This window comes from Aotus nancymaae, unplaced genomic scaffold (assembly GCF_030222135.1).
Source record: "Aotus nancymaae isolate 86718 unplaced genomic scaffold, 86718_ANA_hifiasm-v0.15.2.pri h1tg000004l, whole genome shotgun sequence".
Classification (NCBI taxonomy): Eukaryota; Metazoa; Chordata; class Mammalia; order Primates; family Aotidae; genus Aotus; species Aotus nancymaae.
The window spans coordinates 24,514,609-24,535,585 of record NW_026988415.1 but is presented as its reverse complement, the minus strand read 5'-3'; the positions used below and the strand labels follow the sequence as shown (position 1 = coordinate 24,535,585).

The 20,977-nt window shown below is 43.0% G+C and overlaps 2 protein-coding genes across 2 annotated transcripts; one reads left to right on the top strand and one right to left on the bottom strand.

Moving 5' to 3' along the window:
- Positions 1–4,379: 4,379 nt before the first annotated feature.
- On the bottom strand, positions 4,380–5,900 carry LOC135277777 (testis-expressed protein 13D-like). The gene has a single exon (XM_064383758.1). The coding sequence runs from the start codon at positions 5,898–5,900 to the stop codon at positions 4,380–4,382; it is 1,521 nt and encodes a 506-aa protein (XP_064239828.1).
- Positions 5,901–8,135: 2,235 nt separating this feature from the next.
- Positions 8,136–9,656, top strand: TEX13D (TEX13 family member D). The gene has a single exon (XM_064383752.1). It carries the CDS (start codon positions 8,136–8,138, stop codon positions 9,654–9,656), a length of 1,521 nt encoding a protein of 506 aa, XP_064239822.1.
- The last annotated feature ends 11,321 nt before the right edge of the window (positions 9,657–20,977 follow it).

Here is a 20,977-nt window from a genome sequence, read left to right as displayed (position 1 = left end):
CAACATGGAGAAACCCCATCTCTACTAAAATTACAAAATTAGCCAGGCATGGTGGTGCATGCCTGAAATCCCAGCTACTTGGGAGGCTGGGGCAGGCGAATCGCTTGAACCTGGGAGGCAGAGGTTGCAGTGAGCCAAGATCACATCATTGCACTCCAGCCTGGGCAACAACAGTAAAGGTCTGTCTCGAAAGAAAAAAAGAAAAAGAAAGAAAGAATGGGGTGGCACCTTTAGAGAGTGGTCTGCTTTCTAGCCACTGCCTTATGGAAAGCAAGATGATAATGGAGTATGGATTCCAGGCACTGCATGAGTTGGTGACAAAGTCGTCATCTTCTCTTCTTAGGTATGCGTGAAGTCTGAAAGAAAAATTGATTTCTTTGTCAATGGCTTTGGGCCTGTCCTCCTCAGATTAAGAAAATTTTCATAAAATCCTACTGGATCTCACTGTCTAACAGCAATCTGTACTTCATTGCTCAAGGCTCAAGATAGTGTTGGAAAAATGACAAGGACAGCTCAAGTGGCATTTCAAAAAGAGATTATGGGGTGGTGTGGGGTTGAGGTTGTCAGTACTATCCTCACCAGTGCAAAATAGATGCTGACTTTACCTCTTCTGGTTTATTCAATCATCAGATATAGCCTACTGGACCTTCAGGTATCCAGTGCTTTCAGAAGTCACCCTCTTGCCATTAGATCAAAACCAGAGTAGTAGTCATTTTATACTCTACTATCGATATATTTATATTAATAATTTTTGTAAGTGACACTATTGATAGGTTATTTCTAAGAATTGCTAAGGCAAAGGGGCCTGTCAGTTTCCTCCAATTCGGGCCCAGTGATTTTTCTTAAAGGTTGTGTCCCCCAGTCTTTCTGTACCAGTCGGTCTGTGCTTATTCTGGGGTAACTAACTGCTCACAGATCTGCAACCTACTTGATTCCTCCCTTTGTGTTTCAGCCTCCTACCTTCTGCCCCAACCTTAAGACTCTCAGATCTTTGGGGATCCAGCATCCATTCTCCTGTTTCATATCCCTACACTTGGCTGATGAATCATCTGCCCCTGCCCTCCCCTCCAAGAGTGGTGATCCAAGTGTGACTTGCTAGCCAATTAGCTGGCTAGAGCTTAAATGTCCCAGAGTGCCTGCTTTTTTGAGTCCTCCAGGCCACATTAGCATGTAAGCAGACATAAGAGATTGTGTGCATGGGTTTGTTTGTGGTGGGGGTGGGAGTGGGAGGTATAAATTTGTGAATGGTTCCCGTGAAAATGTTTAATAGGGATGTTACTTACAGATACTAAAGGGCTAACAAAGAGAAAGAAAATACAAAAACCGTTTGTCTATGGAAAGTGAATTTATGTCTGTTTACTCTTTATGGCTAATTTTACCACATACACAATAATAACCCTGAATGTTGTCAAGACAGGTCTGATGAAATTCATTGTAAGGTATATTCACTCACAATATGCCATTGTGTTCAACTGTGCTTGCACTTGTGTTGATTATTGACTATGGGCTTCTGCCCATGTATTCTGCTCACATGGAAAAAAAAATAAGGGAACTGACTCTAGTCTTTCTGAGATTAACTGCCTAGCTGCCTCCTTTCTTTTCTTTTGGCATCTGGTGGGTAGCTATATTGAATAGGTCACTGTGGGTATGAAGTACAAGAAAAGAAAGCATATGTAATCAAAGGTATAAATTTCCCTAAAGCAGCATGAAACTTGTTCCTCAGTACTCAGCATATACAGCTTGTATTTACTCTACATGCCTTTGCTCTATTCTATTTACCACCTTTGATTCCTGGGAGATTAAATCTGCACAAATGTAGACACATAGTAATACTCTGAACTTTAAAATGTTATTTTCCTTCCTTTATCATCAATGATTATCATTTAAAGTTGTTATGAAGGCTTTGTGACAGAGGTTATACTAAAATTGAAAGTATAAGAACTTACTGAAAATCATGTAAAAATTAGCTATGTTTTTAATGTGGTTTCTCAGATTGATTAATTTATGCAATTGAATTGTTCTACCTCTTGTAAACATACATTCACACTTTGCAAACTTGCACACCTGCAAAGTAAAGTGTGGCGGTATTTGTGATATTATCATTGTTTCATCAAGAATGATAACTCAGCCAGGTTACCCTTTAAATCTCACTTTATAGGCCATTATATATCACCTTCCTGTCTCAATATAGTGGAAATTGATTCCACAAAGGGCTCAAAGGCCAAAAGTACTTTAAACTTAATAATTTAAAAACACATTGGCATTTATGAAGTGTTGTTACATTAATTTGGAAATAGTTTGAAATTATCATAAAGTTTAACAGTATATGAAAGCACTTCCCCAAAGGCAGATGCATCGGTTTGGATACAGTAAATTTTTTGCTTTAGGAAAGTGTGTGTCTTTAAAAAATTGTTTTTCTCTGAATTGAAAATATGACATGAATATTCCCTTATAGCTTTCAGTGTGACCTTTAACCAAGATTATAGAAGTCATGAAATAGTCTGTTTTTCTTTTTCTTTCCTTTTTCACTATGTTCTATTGCTTTGTTCCCTTCTTTCAGCATTTATAAGCACTACATGTAATAGGAACCATGTCAGGTGCTAGGAATCCAGTGGTGAAAGGACCCAATCTCTGTTCTCAAGGGACCAAGTCTAGTTGAAGAGAAAGAAGAATTAAAAACTAATTACACAGTACTGGTGGTGTAGTGGTCAGGAAAGACTTCTTGGAGGAGGTGGTGATTGAGCTGGAAGGATGAGTGATAGCTGACAAGGAGATAAAATTAATCTTACTTGTGATATTAATAGCTTTGGGGTATGATAGCTCTCTTTATACAAAAAATGGCAGAGCAGGGAACTTGAGGTCGCTATCCCTCCATAAAAGCATCTAATAGAGCTGGAAAATACTGTCAGAATTAACTTTTGCAGAACTCTGGAATCTAGTCAAAGCTTATAACAACCAGGGGAAAGCTTAATGAAGAAAGAAGCTGCTGCCTTGCAGTACAGGAGCTCTCTGGTGTTTCAAATTGCTTGTCTACCTTTCCCCACACACTAGATTGGAGGTAGCCTTGAAAACAGCAGTCTGTACTCCTGGTGCAGGATGCCATGTGCCAGATGGTGCAATATGGGCCGTATTCTGAAAGAATTGTGGTTGTGTGTTTTAATCTTTCTGGAAGCTCCCTGAAGGACAGATGTTTTTCCCACATGACTCTGAATTTGCAGGGATGGGGCAGATTTCCAGGTGGCATTTACCAAAAGCATTTAAAGGCAAAACTGTTGGCTGTAGCAGCCTGGGACAAGGGTTCACAGTCAGGACAAGCAATAGATAGACCAAAAATCCTGGGAAGAAAGAGGCCGAGAAAAAGAGATATGTGGGAGAATGAGGGTTTTAAAAAACTCTAATGTAAATCAGAGAATTGAGAAAGCCTTGTACATGCCCAAGACTGGACATGCTCAGAAAAGGCCTGAAAAGACACTATACTTCTACTTGTTGCTGACTTTCAGGTTCGCCACAAACAAGGAAGTAAAGGCAAAGGCAGCATTATAAATGATCTGGGTAAGCATTGAGGGAGTTTCCCAAAACAGAGTCAATCCTCAAAGAGTGGGAAAGTTTTAAAAATTCTTTCTCTTTTCTTAAAAAGAAAAAGTTGGGGGGCTGGGCGCGGTGGCTCACGCCTGTAATCCCAGCACTTTGGGACAGGTACAGCTTCTTCGGCAACAAGCAAGTTTGGTGGGGATGAGACACAAAAATAGGACCTCACCTATAAAACCAATGAAGCAAAATGAAGAAAACATGAACACTGCAGTAGTTTCCAAAGGAAAAATAGCATTTTCAAGGAAAAGTGGTGTTTCTAAAATTCCTTTCCAAAGGAATAATAGCATTTTCAAAGAAAAGTACCGTTCCTAAAATTCAACATCGCTTGTAACTCTAAAATCACACAACTACTCCCAGCCACATACAGGGCATTTTCAGGAAAAGGAGTGAAACAAAAAGGAAAAGAAAAGACTTCATGACTTCAGCTTCTCCAGGGCGTTAAACAATCAGCATCAGCCATCCAGAATCTACCACCTTCAAAACATAAATGCAATCAGAAGAAATCCCCTATTTAAAGAGCAAATATGATACTCAAAATTAGTCCCTCTCTGTTCAAGTAAATGAATAAAATAAGAATATAAATTTTCTTATCTGTATATCCACAATAATTTTTAAAATGGCTAATTTGGGTAATGGGATAATAAATTATTTTATTTAATTTTTAACTTTGTCCATAATTTTGGTTTCAATTTTTCTGTGAAGTAAATAAGTTATATTTTAATCAGAAGGGGGTCTTAGGAAATTAGTTTCTCTTTGGAGTGTGTCCATTCTTACTTACCTTTCTGAAATCAGTGAGTTTGTCCTCCACTCTCAAATGGCACACGGACGTTCTTGCATTTATAGCAGGCCAGACGCCATGAAAAATTCACGGCTTTACATGGGCATTTCCATTTCGCTGGAACTGGCAATGAGGCACACTTCTCCTGTTGCTGGGATCCTGAGACTTTATTCACTTTTGGTTGCTTGGCCTTCTGCCCCTCAGGCTGCTGCTTCTTTGGGCTTTCTCTGACACCATGGCTCCTGCTGTCCCCCAGGGGAGTGTCCTGGGGCCTCTCTGGACCTTCTTCTGGTTTGTAGCTCCTGTTGAACACCAGGGTGGCCATCCCCTGGGCCCCCTCTGGGTTTCCGTCCTTGCTGTAGCTTCTGCTGTCTCCCTGGGGGACAGTCCCCTGGGACGTCTCTGGACCTTCTTTCTGATTTTGTGTCTTTCTGGGCCCCTGGGGTCTTTCTGTACCTTTTTCTTGCAAGTGGCTTCTGTGGCTCCACAGTGGGGCTGTCCCCTGGGGCCTCTCTGAATCTTCTTCTTGGTTTTGGCACCCACTGTCCCCAGGGAGGGGCATTCCTTGGGACCTCTCTGAATCTTTTCCCTGGCTGTGGCTTCTGCTGTCTCCTAAAGGGAATGACCCCTGTAGGATCTCAGAACCTTCCTCCTGGCTGCAGCTTCTCTGGTAATACAGAGGGGCCACCTCCTCCTGGCAGTCCACTGCAGGCCACTGGCAAGGTGGGTGGATCCCAGGAGGAGGCATCTGAAGTGGGACTGCTGCTGCTTCTGCTCCCATGTCTACAGCAGGTGGTAGAGCTGGCAAGAATGGGACTTGCACTGAAAATGGTGGTGGGCACGGGAATGGATATGGCACTGGCACTGGCAGAGGAGCCTGCACGGCCTTGGCACAGGGACTCAGGGGTTCTGGCACACAAAGAACATCTGTCAGGGTTGGCGTCTGGGCATTAGCATGTGGCCCCATGGCCACCATCCCTCTCTGCTGCTCTGTAGCCTGGGGGCATGCCACAGCCCCATGCTGCTCTGTTTGCGGCCCAGCCATTATTTCATGGGCCAGTGGAGCAGCCTGGGGAAACCTCTCAACCTGGAGCAGCCTCCCGTACAGCCCATTACGCTCATTCAGCGCCTGCTGCAGGGCGGCCTGTGTGAAGTGCAGCTGTGTGGTCGCCGCCTCACGCTCCAGGCGCAGCTGCTCCAGCTGGGAGGTCAGAGCCCAGGAGGCCGCCTGGCGCTCCTCCACATGCCCTTGTAGCCGCCGAACCTGGCACAGCAGCTGCTCACGTTGCCTCACGGCCGCTCGCACACTCAAAGCCAACGCGCTCCAGGTGCAGGCCCTCTTAATGGACCGCGGCACGTTCGGGTCGGTCACAATGGCCCGAAGCCCGTCCTCTACCTCGTTCCACGGCTGCGAGCGGCAGGCCACGTAAAAGGCTAGGCCGCTGCCATTCCTGAAGACTTCATCGTTGATGAACCTGATCACATCACTGTGGCGGAACCCGCCGGCGTGGTCTCCAAAATTCATCGCCATGGCGGCTGCGGCCTAGTCAAACAGCTGCCTCACGGGTGTTGCCTCGGCTGCGGCCGTCACTTCCGGTACAGGCTGCTGCCGCCAACCAGTCCGTCCCTCCCCTCCCCTCTCAGTCTTACTTTACTCCTTGCTCAGTCCTGGCCTCCTCCTCGGCCTCCTTCCTCCCTCACTCCCTTGTTCTCACAAAGAGTGAAGCAGGTCCCCCTCGTCACACCAAACCGGACGAGCAACTCCGCGACACACCACAGAGAAAAGCTGAATCGTGCCGCGAGACCTGCTGGGACCCGGAAGGCCTGCTGGAACCAGCTTCCTTTGGCGCTCCACTCCCCACAGGGAAAATGGGTGTACTGCAGACTGCAGTGACCCAACAGAAACTTTGTTTCCAAGAGCTTAGAGAGGATAATATTCAGCATCCTGGAATGAATTCCTAGCCAGGTGATGGAGTTGTATAGTTGTATACATGGATGCTGTTCTTTCCCTTTTTGCTTTTTTTTTTTGAGATGGAGTCTCAGTCTGTCGCCCAGGCTGGAGTGCCATGCTGCGATCTTGGCTCACTGCAACCTCAGCCTCCTGAGTAGCTGGGAATACATGCACATGCCACCATTGCCCGGCTAATTTTGTATTTTTGGTAGAGACAGGGTTTCACCATGTTGGACAGGCTGGTCTCAAACTCCCCTGACCTCAAGTGATCTACCTGCCTTGGCCTCCGAAATGCTGGGATTACAGGCATGAGCCACTGTGCCCAGCCAGAAAAGACAATATCCAGTATCATGGAACGAATTCCTAGTCAGGTGATGGAGTTAGATATGTATATACATGGGTGCTTGTCTCAGTTCCATCTTTTTTAATCTCAGTTACGACTTCAGGCATTCCATGGAATCAGTCATGCTATCTGCACACTTCCCTTAGCTCCTGAACAGATGAACTTAGAATCCCTGTCATCAAGAAAAGCACGTAATTGAGGCATGTAAATGATGTCCTTGTAAATTCACTCCCATCTTTATCTGGTCAACTCTGATCTCAGAGGGTATCTCTTTTTCCTTTTGAATAAATGCTCCTCTATGATCTGGATCTTCCCTACTAGAAATGCTAAAGGGAGTCCTCCGAGCTGCACTAGACAGTAACTAGAATTCAAACAAAAAGCACATTGTAAAGGTATCAATGTAGGTTAAAAAAAAAAAAAAAAAAAAAAAGATTAATGTATTTTTGGCTTGTAACTTCTCTATTTTTTTTTTTTTTTTTTTGAGACAGAATTTCACTCTGGTTACCCAGGCCGGAGTGCAGTGCTGTGATCTCTGCTCATTGCAACCTCCGCCTCCCAAGATCAAGCAATTCTCCTGCCTCAGCCTCCTGAGTAGCTGAGATTTTAGGCACCCACCACCATGCCCGCCACCATGCCTTGGCCTCCCAAAGTGCTGGGATTACAGGCATGAGCCACCACGCCCAGCCATAACTTATCTTTTTTAACAAGAGATTTAACAGACAGCTGCATAACACAATATAAATCGATGTTAATGGACACTTTGGGAGGCCAAGGCAGGTAGATCACTTGAGGTCAGGGGAGTTTGAGACCAGCCTGTCCAACATGGTGAAACCCTGTCTCTACCAAAAATACAAAATTAGCCGGGCAATGGTGGCATGTGCATGTATTCCCAGCTACTCAGGAGGCTGAGGTTGCAGTGAGCCAAGATCGCAGCATGGCACTCCAGCCTGGGCGACAGACTGAGACTCCATCTCAAAAAAAAAAAAGCAAAAAGGGAAAGAACAGCATCCATGTATACAACTATACAACTCCATCACCTGGCTAGGAATTCATTCCAGGATGCTGAATATTATCCTCTCTAAGCTCTTGGAAACAAAGTTTCTGTTGGGTCACTGCAGTCTGCAGTACACCCATTTTCCCTGTGGGGAGTGGAGCGCCAAAGGAAGCTGGTTCCAGCAGGCCTTCCGGGTCCCAGCAGGTCTTGCGGCACGATTCAGCTTTTCTCTGTGGTGTGTCGCGGAGTTGCTCGTCCGGTTTGGTGTGACGAGGGGGACCTGCTTCACTCTTTGTGAGAACAAGGGAGTGAGGGAGGAAGGAGGCCGAGGAGGAGGCCAGGACTGAGCAAGGAGTAAAGTAAGACTGAGAGGGGAGGGGAGGGACGGACTGGTTGGCGGCAGCAGCCTGTACCGGAAGTGACGGCCGCAGCCGAGGCAACACCCGTGAGGCAGCTGTTTGACTAGGCCGCAGCCGCCATGGCGATGAATTTTGGAGACCACGCCGGCGGGTTCCGCCACAGTGATGTGATCAGGTTCATCAACGATGAAGTCTTCAGGAATGGCAGCGGCCTAGCCTTTTACGTGGCCTGCCGCTCGCAGCCGTGGAACGAGGTAGAGGACGGGCTTCGGGCCATTGTGACCGACCCGAACGTGCCGCGGTCCATTAAGAGGGCCTGCACCTGGAGCGCGTTGGCTTTGAGTGTGCGAGCGGCCGTGAGGCAACGTGAGCAGCTGCTGTGCCAGGTTCGGCGGCTACAAGGGCATGTGGAGGAGCGCCAGGCGGCCTCCTGGGCTCTGACCTCCCAGCTGGAGCAGCTGCGCCTGGAGCGTGAGGCGGCGACCACACAGCTGCACTTCACACAGGCCGCCCTGCAGCAGGCGCTGAATGAGCGTAATGGGCTGTACGGGAGGCTGCTCCAGGTTGAGAGGTTTCCCCAGGCTGCTCCACTGGCCCATGAAATAATGGCTGGGCCGCAAACAGAGCAGCATGGGGCTGTGGCATGCCCCCAGGCTACAGAGCAGCAGAGAGGGATGGTGGCCATGGGGCCACATGCTAATGCCCAGACGCCAACCCTGACAGATGTTCTTTGTGTGCCAGAACCCCTGAGTCCCTGTGCCAAGGCCGTGCAGGCTCCTCTGCCAGTGCCAGTGCCATATCCATTCCCGTGCCCACCACCATTTTCAGTGCAAGTCCCATTCTTGCCAGCTCTACCACCTGCTGTAGACATGGGAGCAGAAGCAGCAGCAGTCCCACTTCAGATGCCTCCTCCTGGGATCCACCCACCTTGCCAGTGGCCTGCAGTGGACTGCCAGGAGGAGGTGGCCCCTCTGTATTACCAGAGAAGCTGCAGCCAGGAGGAAGGTTCTGAGATCCTACAGGGGTCATTCCCTTTAGGAGACAGCAGAAGCCACAGCCAGGGAAAAGATTCAGAGAGGTCCCAAGGAATGCCCCTCCCTGGGGACAGTGGGTGCCAAAACCAAGAAGAAGATTCAGAGAGGCCCCAGGGGACAGCCCCACTGTGGAGCCACAGAAGCCACTTGCAAGAAAAAGGTACAGAAAGACCCCAGGGGCCCAGAAAGACACAAAATCAGAAAGAAGGTCCAGAGACGTCCCAGGGGACTGTCCCCCAGGGAGACAGCAGAAGCTACAGCAAGGACGGAAACCCAGAGGGGGCCCAGGGGATGGCCACCCTGGTGTTCAACAGGAGCTACAAACCAGAAGAAGGTCCAGAGAGGCCCCAGGACACTCCCCTGGGGGACAGCAGGAGCCATGGTGTCAGAGAAAGCCCAAAGAAGCAGCAGCCTGAGGGGCAGAAGGCCAAGCAACCAAAAGTGAATAAAGTCTCAGGATCCCAGCAACAGGAGAAGTGTGCCTCATTGCCAGTTCCAGCGAAATGGAAATGCCCATGTAAAGCCGTGAATTTTTCATGGCGTCTGGCCTGCTATAAATGCAAGAACGTCCGTGTGCCATTTGAGAGTGGAGGACAAACTCACTGATTTCAGAAAGGTAAGTAAGAATGGACACACTCCAAAGAGAAACTAATTTCCTAAGACCCCCTTCTGATTAAAATATAACTTATTTACTTCACAGAAAAATTGAAACCAAAATTATGGACAAAGTTAAAAATTAAATAAAATAATTTATTATCCCATTACCCAAATTAGCCATTTTAAAAATTATTGTGGATATACAGATAAGAAAATTTATATTCTTATTTTATTCATTTACTTGAACAGAGAGGGACTAATTTTGAGTATCATATTTGCTCTTTAAATAGGGGATTTCTTCTGATTGCATTTATGTTTTGAAGGTGGTAGATTCTGGATGGCTGATGCTGATTGTTTAACGCCCTGGAGAAGCTGAAGTCATGAAGTCTTTTCTTTTCCTTTTTGTTTCACTCCTTTTCCTGAAAATGCCCTGTATGTGGCTGGGAGTAGTTGTGTGATTTTAGAGTTACAAGCGATGTTGAATTTTAGGAACGGTACTTTTCTTTGAAAATGCTATTATTCCTTTGGAAAGGAATTTTAGAAACACCACTTTTCCTTGAAAATGCTATTTTTCCTTTGGAAACTACTGCAGTGTTCATGTTTTCTTCATTTTGCTTCATTGGTTTTATAGGTGAGGTCCTATTTTTGTGTCTCATCCCCACCAAACTTGCTTGTTGCCGAAGAAGCTGTACCTGTCCCATTAGAAGATCTTCTAAGACCAAAAGTAATAGTACCTCACTTCTGATGGATGCACACCTCAGTGAGACTGACGGCAGACTACCAGCTGCAGTGGAGAGGAGTGAGAGGAAATCAGAGAAGAAGCGATGGTTTGACATTCATTAGAGGGAAAAGGAAGAGGAGAATTGTTTTGTTAGGATTGAATTTTTCCACTGGGGCAAGGAATTAACTTAGAAAAGTTTGGGGGGTTGTAGTGTTAAATCGTATAGATAATAGCAATTTTGATAAATTTCATTTAGTTTGTTAAATAGTTATTGTCTAGTATGTATTAGGAGCTAGACTTATATGTTATTATTTGGTGTACATGTTATTATTTGCTGCACACATAATCCTTGTTGCTGAGTGGTTAGAAGATAGGAGAGAGCATAATTTGGGATACAAATTAGATCAGAGGTATCTTCTTTGCCTTGCATGTAGTGTGGCCTTTGGAAAAACCAATTTAAATTACATCTAGATCCATTTTTGCAGTTTTGTGGGCAATGTGAAAGAGACTTTCACCAATGGCCTTGAGTAACCAAACTGCTAGTCTCATTGATTTGCAGGTGAGACAACCAGTGGCAAAGTTCAGGAAAGTGGCCTTACAGAAGTGCAGGCAGAGATTTTCTGATTGTCTGCTGATTTCCTTTCGAGAGGGATAGCTATTTTCCTGGTTGCCCACCAGCCTGCTTGAAAGACCGCTGGGGCGTCTTGAAGAAAGAGTGCTCTGGGGAGTGTTCACTACATATTCCAGGCCTCAGCCTCGGACTGCCCCCATTCCAGATCCCTTTCTAGTTAATAGTGGATGAAGAACAAAATGGATTTCAAGGACAGACAGACAGACATAAGGGGCACTGGGCTATGGATGGTGTTTCTCTTGGGAGGACTAATTGGGTTAAAAATAAAACTGGACTGGGGCAAGCACTCTTGGGAATGCCCCTGGACCCCTCCTTTTTTGTGTGTTCTCTGTAGGCTCCCCTAAGGCCGCTGGTGCAAGGCCAGGAGGGACCCAGGGTGGAGCTCAGGAGTGGTTGGTTAGATCTGCCTTCGGTCCAAGCTAAAGATGTTACAAGTTTTCCCATGGAATCCCGCCCAGCTCATCAAGATCAACCTTTGCCAGGGTTTTTCTGATCCTACCTGGTAATAAAGGGTATGCACTTGATTCCTGTGTCTTCTGCGTAATGTGTATCTCAGGGCAAGTTTTCTTAGAGGTGGAAGCTTAAATCTGCATCTTTCCTCCCTACCACTGCAGTTCAATCTCATTTACTACTGGAGGGGCCTTCCTCTTATGAGGAATTATCCAAGAAGGACCTTCAATCCGTCGTGATTGTCCTTTGTACCCTCACTGTCCAGGTCCATATAGTCCCTTGAAGGTGAACATGTCTTCTGCTCCAGGGTCGTGGGGCATGAGGGGTGAGTTGGGGAGGGTGCTTCTGCCTAGGCTGAGAGCTCTGATGCCTGGGGTCCAGCCTCCCGTGTACCAAGAAGTCATTTCCCTGAGATCCTGTCTCTCTGAGGTCCCCTGACGTCCTATGAACAGAAATTTCCCTCCTGCATTTCTTTCTTCCAAATCACTGTCCCCTGTCCCCTATGTATAATCCTATCAAGGTGTTTAGGATTCTGGAAAACGGCCAGGCTGTAGCCTGTCTGCTCACAAGACAAATGTTCCCTGAGGTGAAGGGGTGTGGAGGCCAGCTACCTGCTTGGTATGGGGACAGAGAAAAAAAGTGACTTTTCCCCGCCAGCATTTTCACTTCCCTCAGAATCATGATTACTGGGAGGGCCTTGGTTACTTTGGAGGGGAGCACTTCAGAGGAAGTGTTTAGGGATGTCAGACCCAAAACTAGGATTTCTGAATTGGAGGCTGGTTTTATGATACTCATGTGGGCTGATAGCTCCTTGGAATTTTGGGAAGATGGGACACAGATGAGACTTGGACAGTTTCAGCATAATCCATTTTCATATACCAGCAGGTCATTCCAGATTTCACTATAATTGTTCTTTTATGGCTTCAAAATGGACCCTGTTGTTCATTGGCATGCTTTTAGGCCTTTATGAAAACAGATTCACCCTGTGCATAGCTTTTATATATTTTAATATGATTACACAGTCTTTCAGGGTCAACCTTTTTCAAAACAATTTGAATCACTGAGGCTGTCAAATCACTGCTCTCTTCCAGGCTGCACACATGCAAGAAAAGGCAGCAGGTTTCTATGGCATAAACCTGGGCTTTGGAGTCAGAGAAAACTAAGTTCGACTGCATGATCTATTATTCACTAGCTGTGTGACCCCAAAGAATTTACTGAATGTCTCAGCCCCACAAGTGTTAGTTCCCTTTTGCTCTCCTTTGGGTTCTTCTCTGGATGCTGTGGTCATGAGTGTAAGCGATTATTAATCATAGTAAGAGCTACCATTAGAGTGCTTACTATGTGTTAGATACTTTAAGCATATTGTCCCTTTTGATGACTCTAAGGTATTACAGGTACCCTTAGTAATAGTTTTCAAAGTGTGTACTACTGCCTCCAATTTAAAGGTGTGGGAATACCCAAATTTGGGACTTAGTGAAGCCTGGCTTCAAAATGAAATTTTACTAGTTCCAGTGTCTGTACTCTCCATCATATCACATCACCTAACGTTTTACCCTTACTGAGGAATACATGTGCATTTTAACAGGGATCATAATACCTAAACCCAAAGAAATGCCTGTGATGGAGGGACTTTGAGGTATAGTGGCAGTCTGGCAGTTGTGGAGCTGCTCTTTTAGAATATCTCAAATTTTGGCTGGACGTGGTGGCTGAAGCCTGTAATCCCAGCACTTTGGGAGACCGAGGTGGGCAGATCACCTGAGGTCAGGAGTTCGAGGCCAGCCTGACCAATATGGTGAAACCCCATCTCTACTAAAAATATAAAAATTAGCCACATGTAGTGGCATGTGCCTGTAGTCCCAGCTACTTGGGAGGCTGAGACAGGAGAATTGCTGGAACCCAGGAGCTAGAGGTTGCAGTGAACTGAGATCACGCCACTGTGCTCCAGCCTGGGTGACAGAGCGAGACTCAGTCTCATTTAAAAAAAAAAAAAAAAATCTCAAATTTTGGGATATGTGACCACCTAGGCTGCCACTGAGTAGGGCCATTTATTATCTTAGTCACCAGGACTGCAAAATAAGGGCAATGATTTAGGCAGTGGGCATGACTTGTGCTGATTCAGCAGACTGAACTTATGAAAAGTTTACATCTGAGTTTAATATCAGGATAGGACATATCTTGACTACTTACCTAAAGTCTTTCTGAATATTCAGTTTTTGTCTTAAGTGAATAAGGTGCCAGCTGTTAAAGTCCAATATACAGTATGAATATATATTTTTTCAATGAGGAAGGAGGAGAAACTCAGATTTCAAAAACTTCACACTCATGTTGCCAAATGGGGATCTTTTTTAAATTACGGTGCTAAATCTACAACAGAATGGCAAAGAAACACATAACATCCTATCACATGCTTTGTAAAGAGTCAACACAGAATGGCAGCAGCTGCTTCATATGTGCTACAGGCACTGCATAACACTCTTCAGTGGTTTCTTCACTTCTAGCATGTGATAGAGTAAGTGCATCCACTGGCACTAAAACTCACATACACTTAACGATACTCAACGGCCCTAGCCTGTGACCTTATGAGGTTGCTGTTGAACAGATTTGTCTCATTCTCTATACTGTTTATTCTTTGGTGTTTAAGAAAAGGGTTCAGAAATAGTGAAATGGACATAGGAAGTGTTGCTGCACTGGGTATTAATAACCCCAGGAGACCTAGTACAATTTTTTGAGTACAACTCCCTATTTGATTTGTTGTTGAAGGTACTCTCTTCAACGGACTTAAGAATTACTCTAGTAGGTCAGATCCTGGCCCACCTAAGCTAACTTCTCTGGGGCATAAAGCAATTGTGGAAAAGCACCATATCATCCTGAGTGATAATTTTATTTATTTTTATTTATTTATTTTTTTTGAGATGGAGTTTCGCTCTTGTTACCCAGGCTGGAGTGCAATGGCGCGATCTCGGCTCACCGCAACCTCTGCCTCCTGGGTTCAGGCAATTCTCCTGCCTCAGCCTCCTGAGTAGCTGGGATTACAGGCACGTGCCACCATGCCCAGCTAATTTTTTGTATTTTTAGTAGAGACGGGGTTTCACCATGTTGACCAGGATGGTCTCGATCTCTTGATCTCGTGATCCACCTGCCTCGGCCTCCGAAAGTGCTGGGATTACAGGCGTGAGCCACCGCGCCCGGCCCCTGAGCGATAATTTTAAAGGTAAGCAATGCCACTAGAAATCTCTAGCTTCTTTTATTACTTTATATATCAAGTAAACAGCATGCATTCAGGGCGGGATTGTTATAAGCTGGACGATATGCTTTACTCTGTGGAAGTGATCTTTATTACCCTCAGTGACCTCGTATTCTATTAGAAGAAATAAGGTAAATATTCACGAAACAGTAGTTCTCAGTCTTTTCATCAATTATTCCATCATATTTTTTCACTTGCAGATGCCAATTTTTAAAAGATTCTGCATGCGTATCAAAGGACATCAATTAATAAGAGATTACTCATTCATTTAAAATTAAGAAAGCATATATAACTATAAAGTTCTTTTCTACAAATTTGATATATGATATAATTCTAACCCAAAAGCAGCCACTTGCCATTTTTCATTTAGGATTTTGGTGAGGATTCAATGAATTCTATTGTTATTATTATTACCATTATTATAATTACATGTAGCCTAATCACAGGCAAATGGACCATTTTACTAGGCCCTTTGTAATCCTGACAATACCTCAAAATCAATATTACCTTCTTAAAATTCTATGAACCTTGGGAACACAAGTTAGGAACAACCTCTGTAGAAAGCTAGTAGTTTTAATACGTGTTAAATGCCAGTGAGTGCTAAAGGATTTTATAGGAGTGCAGTATGTACCATTTCGGGTTCCAAAGCTTCCATGATAGCCAGATGGTTCTGAATTGTGTACGCAGTCTACAAAAAAGTTGCTAGGAAAATTGACTTTGTTTTACTTCAAAATAATATGTGGTATTACAGCTTCACTTGAGACACTTTCCAGCCCTTTGTTGCTTGTGTCTATATCTACAATTTTAGATTTTACTCTTTATTCTGCACTACATTATAAAAATAATTGCACACAAGGCAGAAATCTGTGATTACTTTTGTGGTAGGCAGCATTAAACCATATCCCAGTGTTTATAAAATGATGACAAAGAGCTCTCTGAGGGTTTTGTCTGTAAGTAAAAGTTTTAGGAGATTTAATCTCATTTATTTTTTGCTTGATATATGTATTTATTTTGATAATTTCAGTGAACCATATTGGTTCTAGGAAGGAAAAAGATTGAACAAGTATTGAAAATTTCATACCTTTACCACTACAATTCCTGATATTGTCTAGACAGTTTTGAAACTTCAGAACATTTATGACTTGCTTTGTAAAAGACTCATAGTATTGAACTCCCTGCTGATCAATGATTCTAGCATTTTTTCATGAAATATTTATTACTGAGAAGGAAAAGCAAAATAATGTCAATGTTGCATATGTAACTATAAAATGCATTTAGAAATCTACCACTAGCCATTTTGTTTGCTGAGTTATAATATTTCATTTGTATTTACAAAACTGCTTAGGGAAATGTTTATAGTCCATTTCATTCCTTTCCTTCGCCAAATTTTGGTATTTGTGATGTATAGATCAAAGTGGTCATCTGTGTTTGAAAACATCAGACGTTTCTTTAAAAATGTTCAGGCAAAAATATATAGACAAATTAATAGTCTCTTGGACTTTAATCTTCTCGATTAAAGCTCCAGTGGTGGAATTTTATTCTTGAGCTTTTAAGAAAGAGAACAGATTTTTTTAGATGAAGAGCTGCAGCCTCATTTACAAAGAAGTAATATTTTCTTGTGCTGATATTATACCCTGAGGGCCCCCACCCAGGGTAAAGAGGCAGAAAGAAGATTCTGTCATGATCCAAAGGTAACTGGTTGATGAGCCCAAAAGAAGTACATGATGATTTATTTGTCTGTCAGGTGCCGAGGTGTGGGATGTGAAGAGCTGTATCTATAAACCAAAATGAGGCAGATGACAGGGTAGACATTGGTAAGTCATGAATGTGAAAGAAGTCAATGTCAGAAATAATATACTTCTTGAGGTGAATTAGAAGCCATACTCTGCAGAGGGTTCTCTCTATAAAGGGAAAGAAGAAAGGGGAAGGAGGGGAGCTAACTAGGTGCTAGGTACTCTTTTAGGTTCTGGGTGTGCTAAGAGGAATTTGACATCATCCCTGTCTTCTGGGAGTTCACAGGCTAGTAGGAAAAAACAATCTTGTGTATCTGTTAGGCTCCAGGCACATTGCATATGCCATCACATTTATCTTCATGGAAAAGATAAAAACTAGTGAGGAGTGGCCCTCATTTGGTGTAGAAAAGGTTCAAAAAGGAGAATGTGGTGATAAGACCTTAACTGTGTATCCAGGTCTTCCCAGGAGAGAAAATATCCAGATCACTTTAAAAATAAAACAAAACAAAACCAACCAACCCCAGACTACTCAGTCTTTTGTTACTTTGGATGGATGAGCTTATGATCCTGATTCCAGACCCGTAAACCCAGGAAACAAACCTTGACTCTGACGACCCTTCCAAGACATAGTAAATAAAGAGACCAAGGCTAAAATAGTGTATCCGATTTGATAAGACATATAGGTATATATAGATATGCTATGAGTGAGGGCATGGGACCAGTTGACACTTGAAATGTAAGAAGAATATTCTAGAAGTCCAGATTATAGTTGCTAGATAGGAGACTGAAGCCTGAGCAATCCAGTGCAGTGACCTCAGAATTAATGTTGGGAGGCAGAAGAGGATAGTGGTGAAGTGCACAGGCTCTGCAGTCAGTGGCCTGTGTTCATACCTTGGGCCTGACATTGACCAGTTGTGCCACCTTGAACAGGCTACCTAGGCTCTCTTAGTTTCAGTTTCTTTGTTGGTAAAATGGAAATAATAATAGTATTTGCTTCACAGGGTTGTTGATATAAATAAATGAGATAATACATTCAAAGTGCTTAGCAGGATGCCTGGAATGTAGTATGCAGTTAACAAAATATTTGCTGTTGCTATTATTCCGAGAATGAAACCTGAAAAGCAGGCAGAGTTTCAGCTAGAATGAGGGAACTTCTTTTGAGTCGTGAAGGAGGCAAAATTAGTGCAATTAAAAAAAAAAAACCTGTACATAGCAGACAGATAGAAAACCTTGCCATCTCGAATAGATTGTGCAGGTTAGAATATAAGTTGAGTTAGATATGCCACTACTATGTCCCTAGAGCCCCATCCTTTCCTCTATCACAGCTCTTGCTAAGTGAATTGTAATTGTCCGTTTGCTTGTCTGTCTTCTTCACTAGACTATGAGCTACTTAGGGGCAGATACCGTACTTTTCTGTAACCTAAGTACCTACTATAATGTCTGGCATATGGTAGATGCTTGCTCATAAGTATTGGTTTAAAGAATAAAAATATTTAAGAGAGGCTTAAATAAACACACACAACAACCTGCCTCTGGCTTCTCACTTAAAAAGCACATTTAGAAAGATTGCCCTCATAGGTAAACCCAGAGATGATCAAAAGGCGGTGTTCTTTTTTTTTAAAAAAGTTTTTTTCTTTAATCATTTTTGTAAAGGAAGTGAATTTTAGTAAGTGCTAAGAGAATGTGTAAACTCACCACAGGTAGCACTATCATAACACTGTCACAGGAGAATTCACACCTATAGATGAGCTAGTGGAAGAACAAAGTTAGTTTTGAAAGGTCAGAGAGAAAGATTTTGAAATGTCAGGGCCACTCTATAAAACTGACCATCCTTGGCATCATTCTTTTAATCTACCGGGGTTTGAGAAGAGCCTAGGGCATTCGAAATGAAGACAATTAGCACCTCAGACAGGGCATCCACATGCAAAATTCTGTCACCTCTCAGAGACCTCAGGAGTTGACAAGTTTGGATAAGAAGATACTTTCCACCTTGGCTGGCAGTTATTCTAAACTTACAATGCTTTTATATTTGATTTAAATGGCATCCATATTCTAAAAGGTTGTAACTGTGAAGCTCTCTTCCTCCATTCTATGATTTTTTTCCCTTAGGTTATTATAAAATGCCAAGAATGAATGTATTTCCTTTATTGAGGGCGATTGAGGAAACAGGTTTTGCTTCTTGTACACAACTAAGTTCAATTCATTTCCCCTCTGTTTTTCTCTAAAGCACGTTTAGCTTTTGTTTAGAGAATAGAATGTTAAAGCTAGAAATGACCTTAGGAGTTATCTGGTTCAATTCCATTTGACAGATGGAGAAAATGAGACTCAGAGAGAAGAAGTGATTTAGTGGCAAAACATGGTGTATATTTCAACTCTCCTGATTACTGGACTACTGCTCCTTCCAGTTCATCTTGCCATTTCAAAGAGGACCATAGGCATGTAGAATCAATTGTGTGTGTGTGTGTGAAAAAGAGAATTTCAGTTTTTTTCTTTCATTGAGAGCATTAATTTCATTCATTCATTCACACAACAAAATGTAGCATCTACTACTTGCCAGACACAGGATACAGTGGTGAGCAAAGTACACAAAATCCCTCCATCATGGACCTTATATTCTAGTGGGGGAGACAGATAATAAACAAATAATTCTGCTTCTAAGTGGTTTATACTTGTACTTGGGCCCATTCTTTCTAGCTCTCTCTATTGGTGCGTCTACTATCTCCATTGCTCCCCTCTTTCATTTTCTCCCCTCTCCTTTTGTGTGTATGGGGAGAGAGAAGGAAGAGAGTAATTTCAGGTTTTCTTTTCTCTATACTTCAAGCTCAGTGTGAAGTTTTGAATTTGGTAAAGTCAGGTTTAGTATGGTGTAGCATTAGAATGACGATGTCAGTATTTTTCATCAACACTGCACTAGTGGGCTGGCTCAGCTGTCAGCTTGCTTATAAGATGACAATGAGGTACTGGATGTGAGAGTTGTACTATTGCCTTATAATTTATCAGTTTTTAATGCAATTTTAGTTGTGCTGAACCCCATCATACCTGGCTCTTTTGACAGGTATGCTATTTTAGCAACTTGGAACAAAACAGAGAAAGAAAAGAAGAATGCATGGTACACTTGTGCTGTCAGATCCAGGTTGCTCTGTTCCTAAGTTTATGGATGATTTGTTCAGAGTTGTTAAGAGACAAAAAAAGGTTAGGTTTTGTTTTTACTTATGTGACACTGAATGTTCTCACAGTTCATCTCACAGGTTGGCCGTTGCTCATATGCACCAATATAAGGGGATCCCTTCCCTGTCTCCTCTTTTCTATTTGAAATTCCACCATTTTGATTAATTCCTCTGGGCTAACCATTTGCCTGCTCAAAATATGGTGAGTCCAGGGTGGACAACCTTTCAAATCCTTAATGTTGGAGTATGCATTCACATATCAGATTAATTTCTCCCTTGATCCAAAGCATGAAAAAGGGTAAAAAGTAGAGTTGGTCAAAAACATGTGAGAAAGGAAGATGATAAGATAATATCAGCCCAATTCCCCAGAGCCATCCCCAATATCACCTTGAATGCTTTTTTTTTTTTAAATCTTAATGCTGAAAATGACTGTAGGAGATTTATGTTTATACTTTGCATACTAAGGCTGGACACTCTTCAATCAAGAAGAGAAGTTGCTACGAGCTACCACTGAAATCTTAGAGGATTTTTCTTAACCCTAATAGATGAAGAGCAAATATCTGCCTTTGGTGCAAGTCAGCTCTGTACATGCAATCCATTGGTAAGATATGTGAGGAATTAAGTATTGTTCTCCCTATTGAGCTCCCAGCATTGCCATATTCTCAAAGAACTACACACTGAAGTTGCAGAAAGCATATAATAGATGACATAGCTTCAGTTATTTTAATTCCAATTTTAAAAGTACTTTACATAATCTAAAGGTACATTTATAAGACCATTCAGCTTCAGCAATAAATTCTTACTCTAGTGAAAATGCAAGAAGTTTTGGGGAAATATTACCTAGCACATTTTGAAGTAGAAGCAATGCTTTATTTCAGAGAAGAAAACAAAGGTTGAAAGGTTTTAAAATATTAAAGACAGTTTAGCATCAATCGAAGAAATAACATTTTCTAGAAACAACAGACAATAAAAGTTACAACAAAATTATCAATGCTTGCAAATGATTTAAAACAGATTTTTTGGACAAACTGCTGAAAGGTGGGCCTTATACACCAAAGGGCACATACAAATCCGCATAAAGACAAATCACCAGTTAAATGTTACATTGTCTCATCTAAAGCCCATCAAATAGATAAATCTGGAACATCTTTGGATGTTCATTGTGACTTTTGTATCTCAGCTAGCACTTTGGGACCTTGGACAAGGTGTTAGGAAAGAAATCAATATTGGTCAGGACCAAGACTTCTCAAGATGACTGCATGAGGGAGAAGGAAGAAGGAGAAAAAGAACTTGCCCAAAGTTCACTGTTCATCTACTATGTCTGATTCTGTAGGAGTCTTCATGGCCATGTTCGGTAATGATTGCATAATGACAGTACTGATAA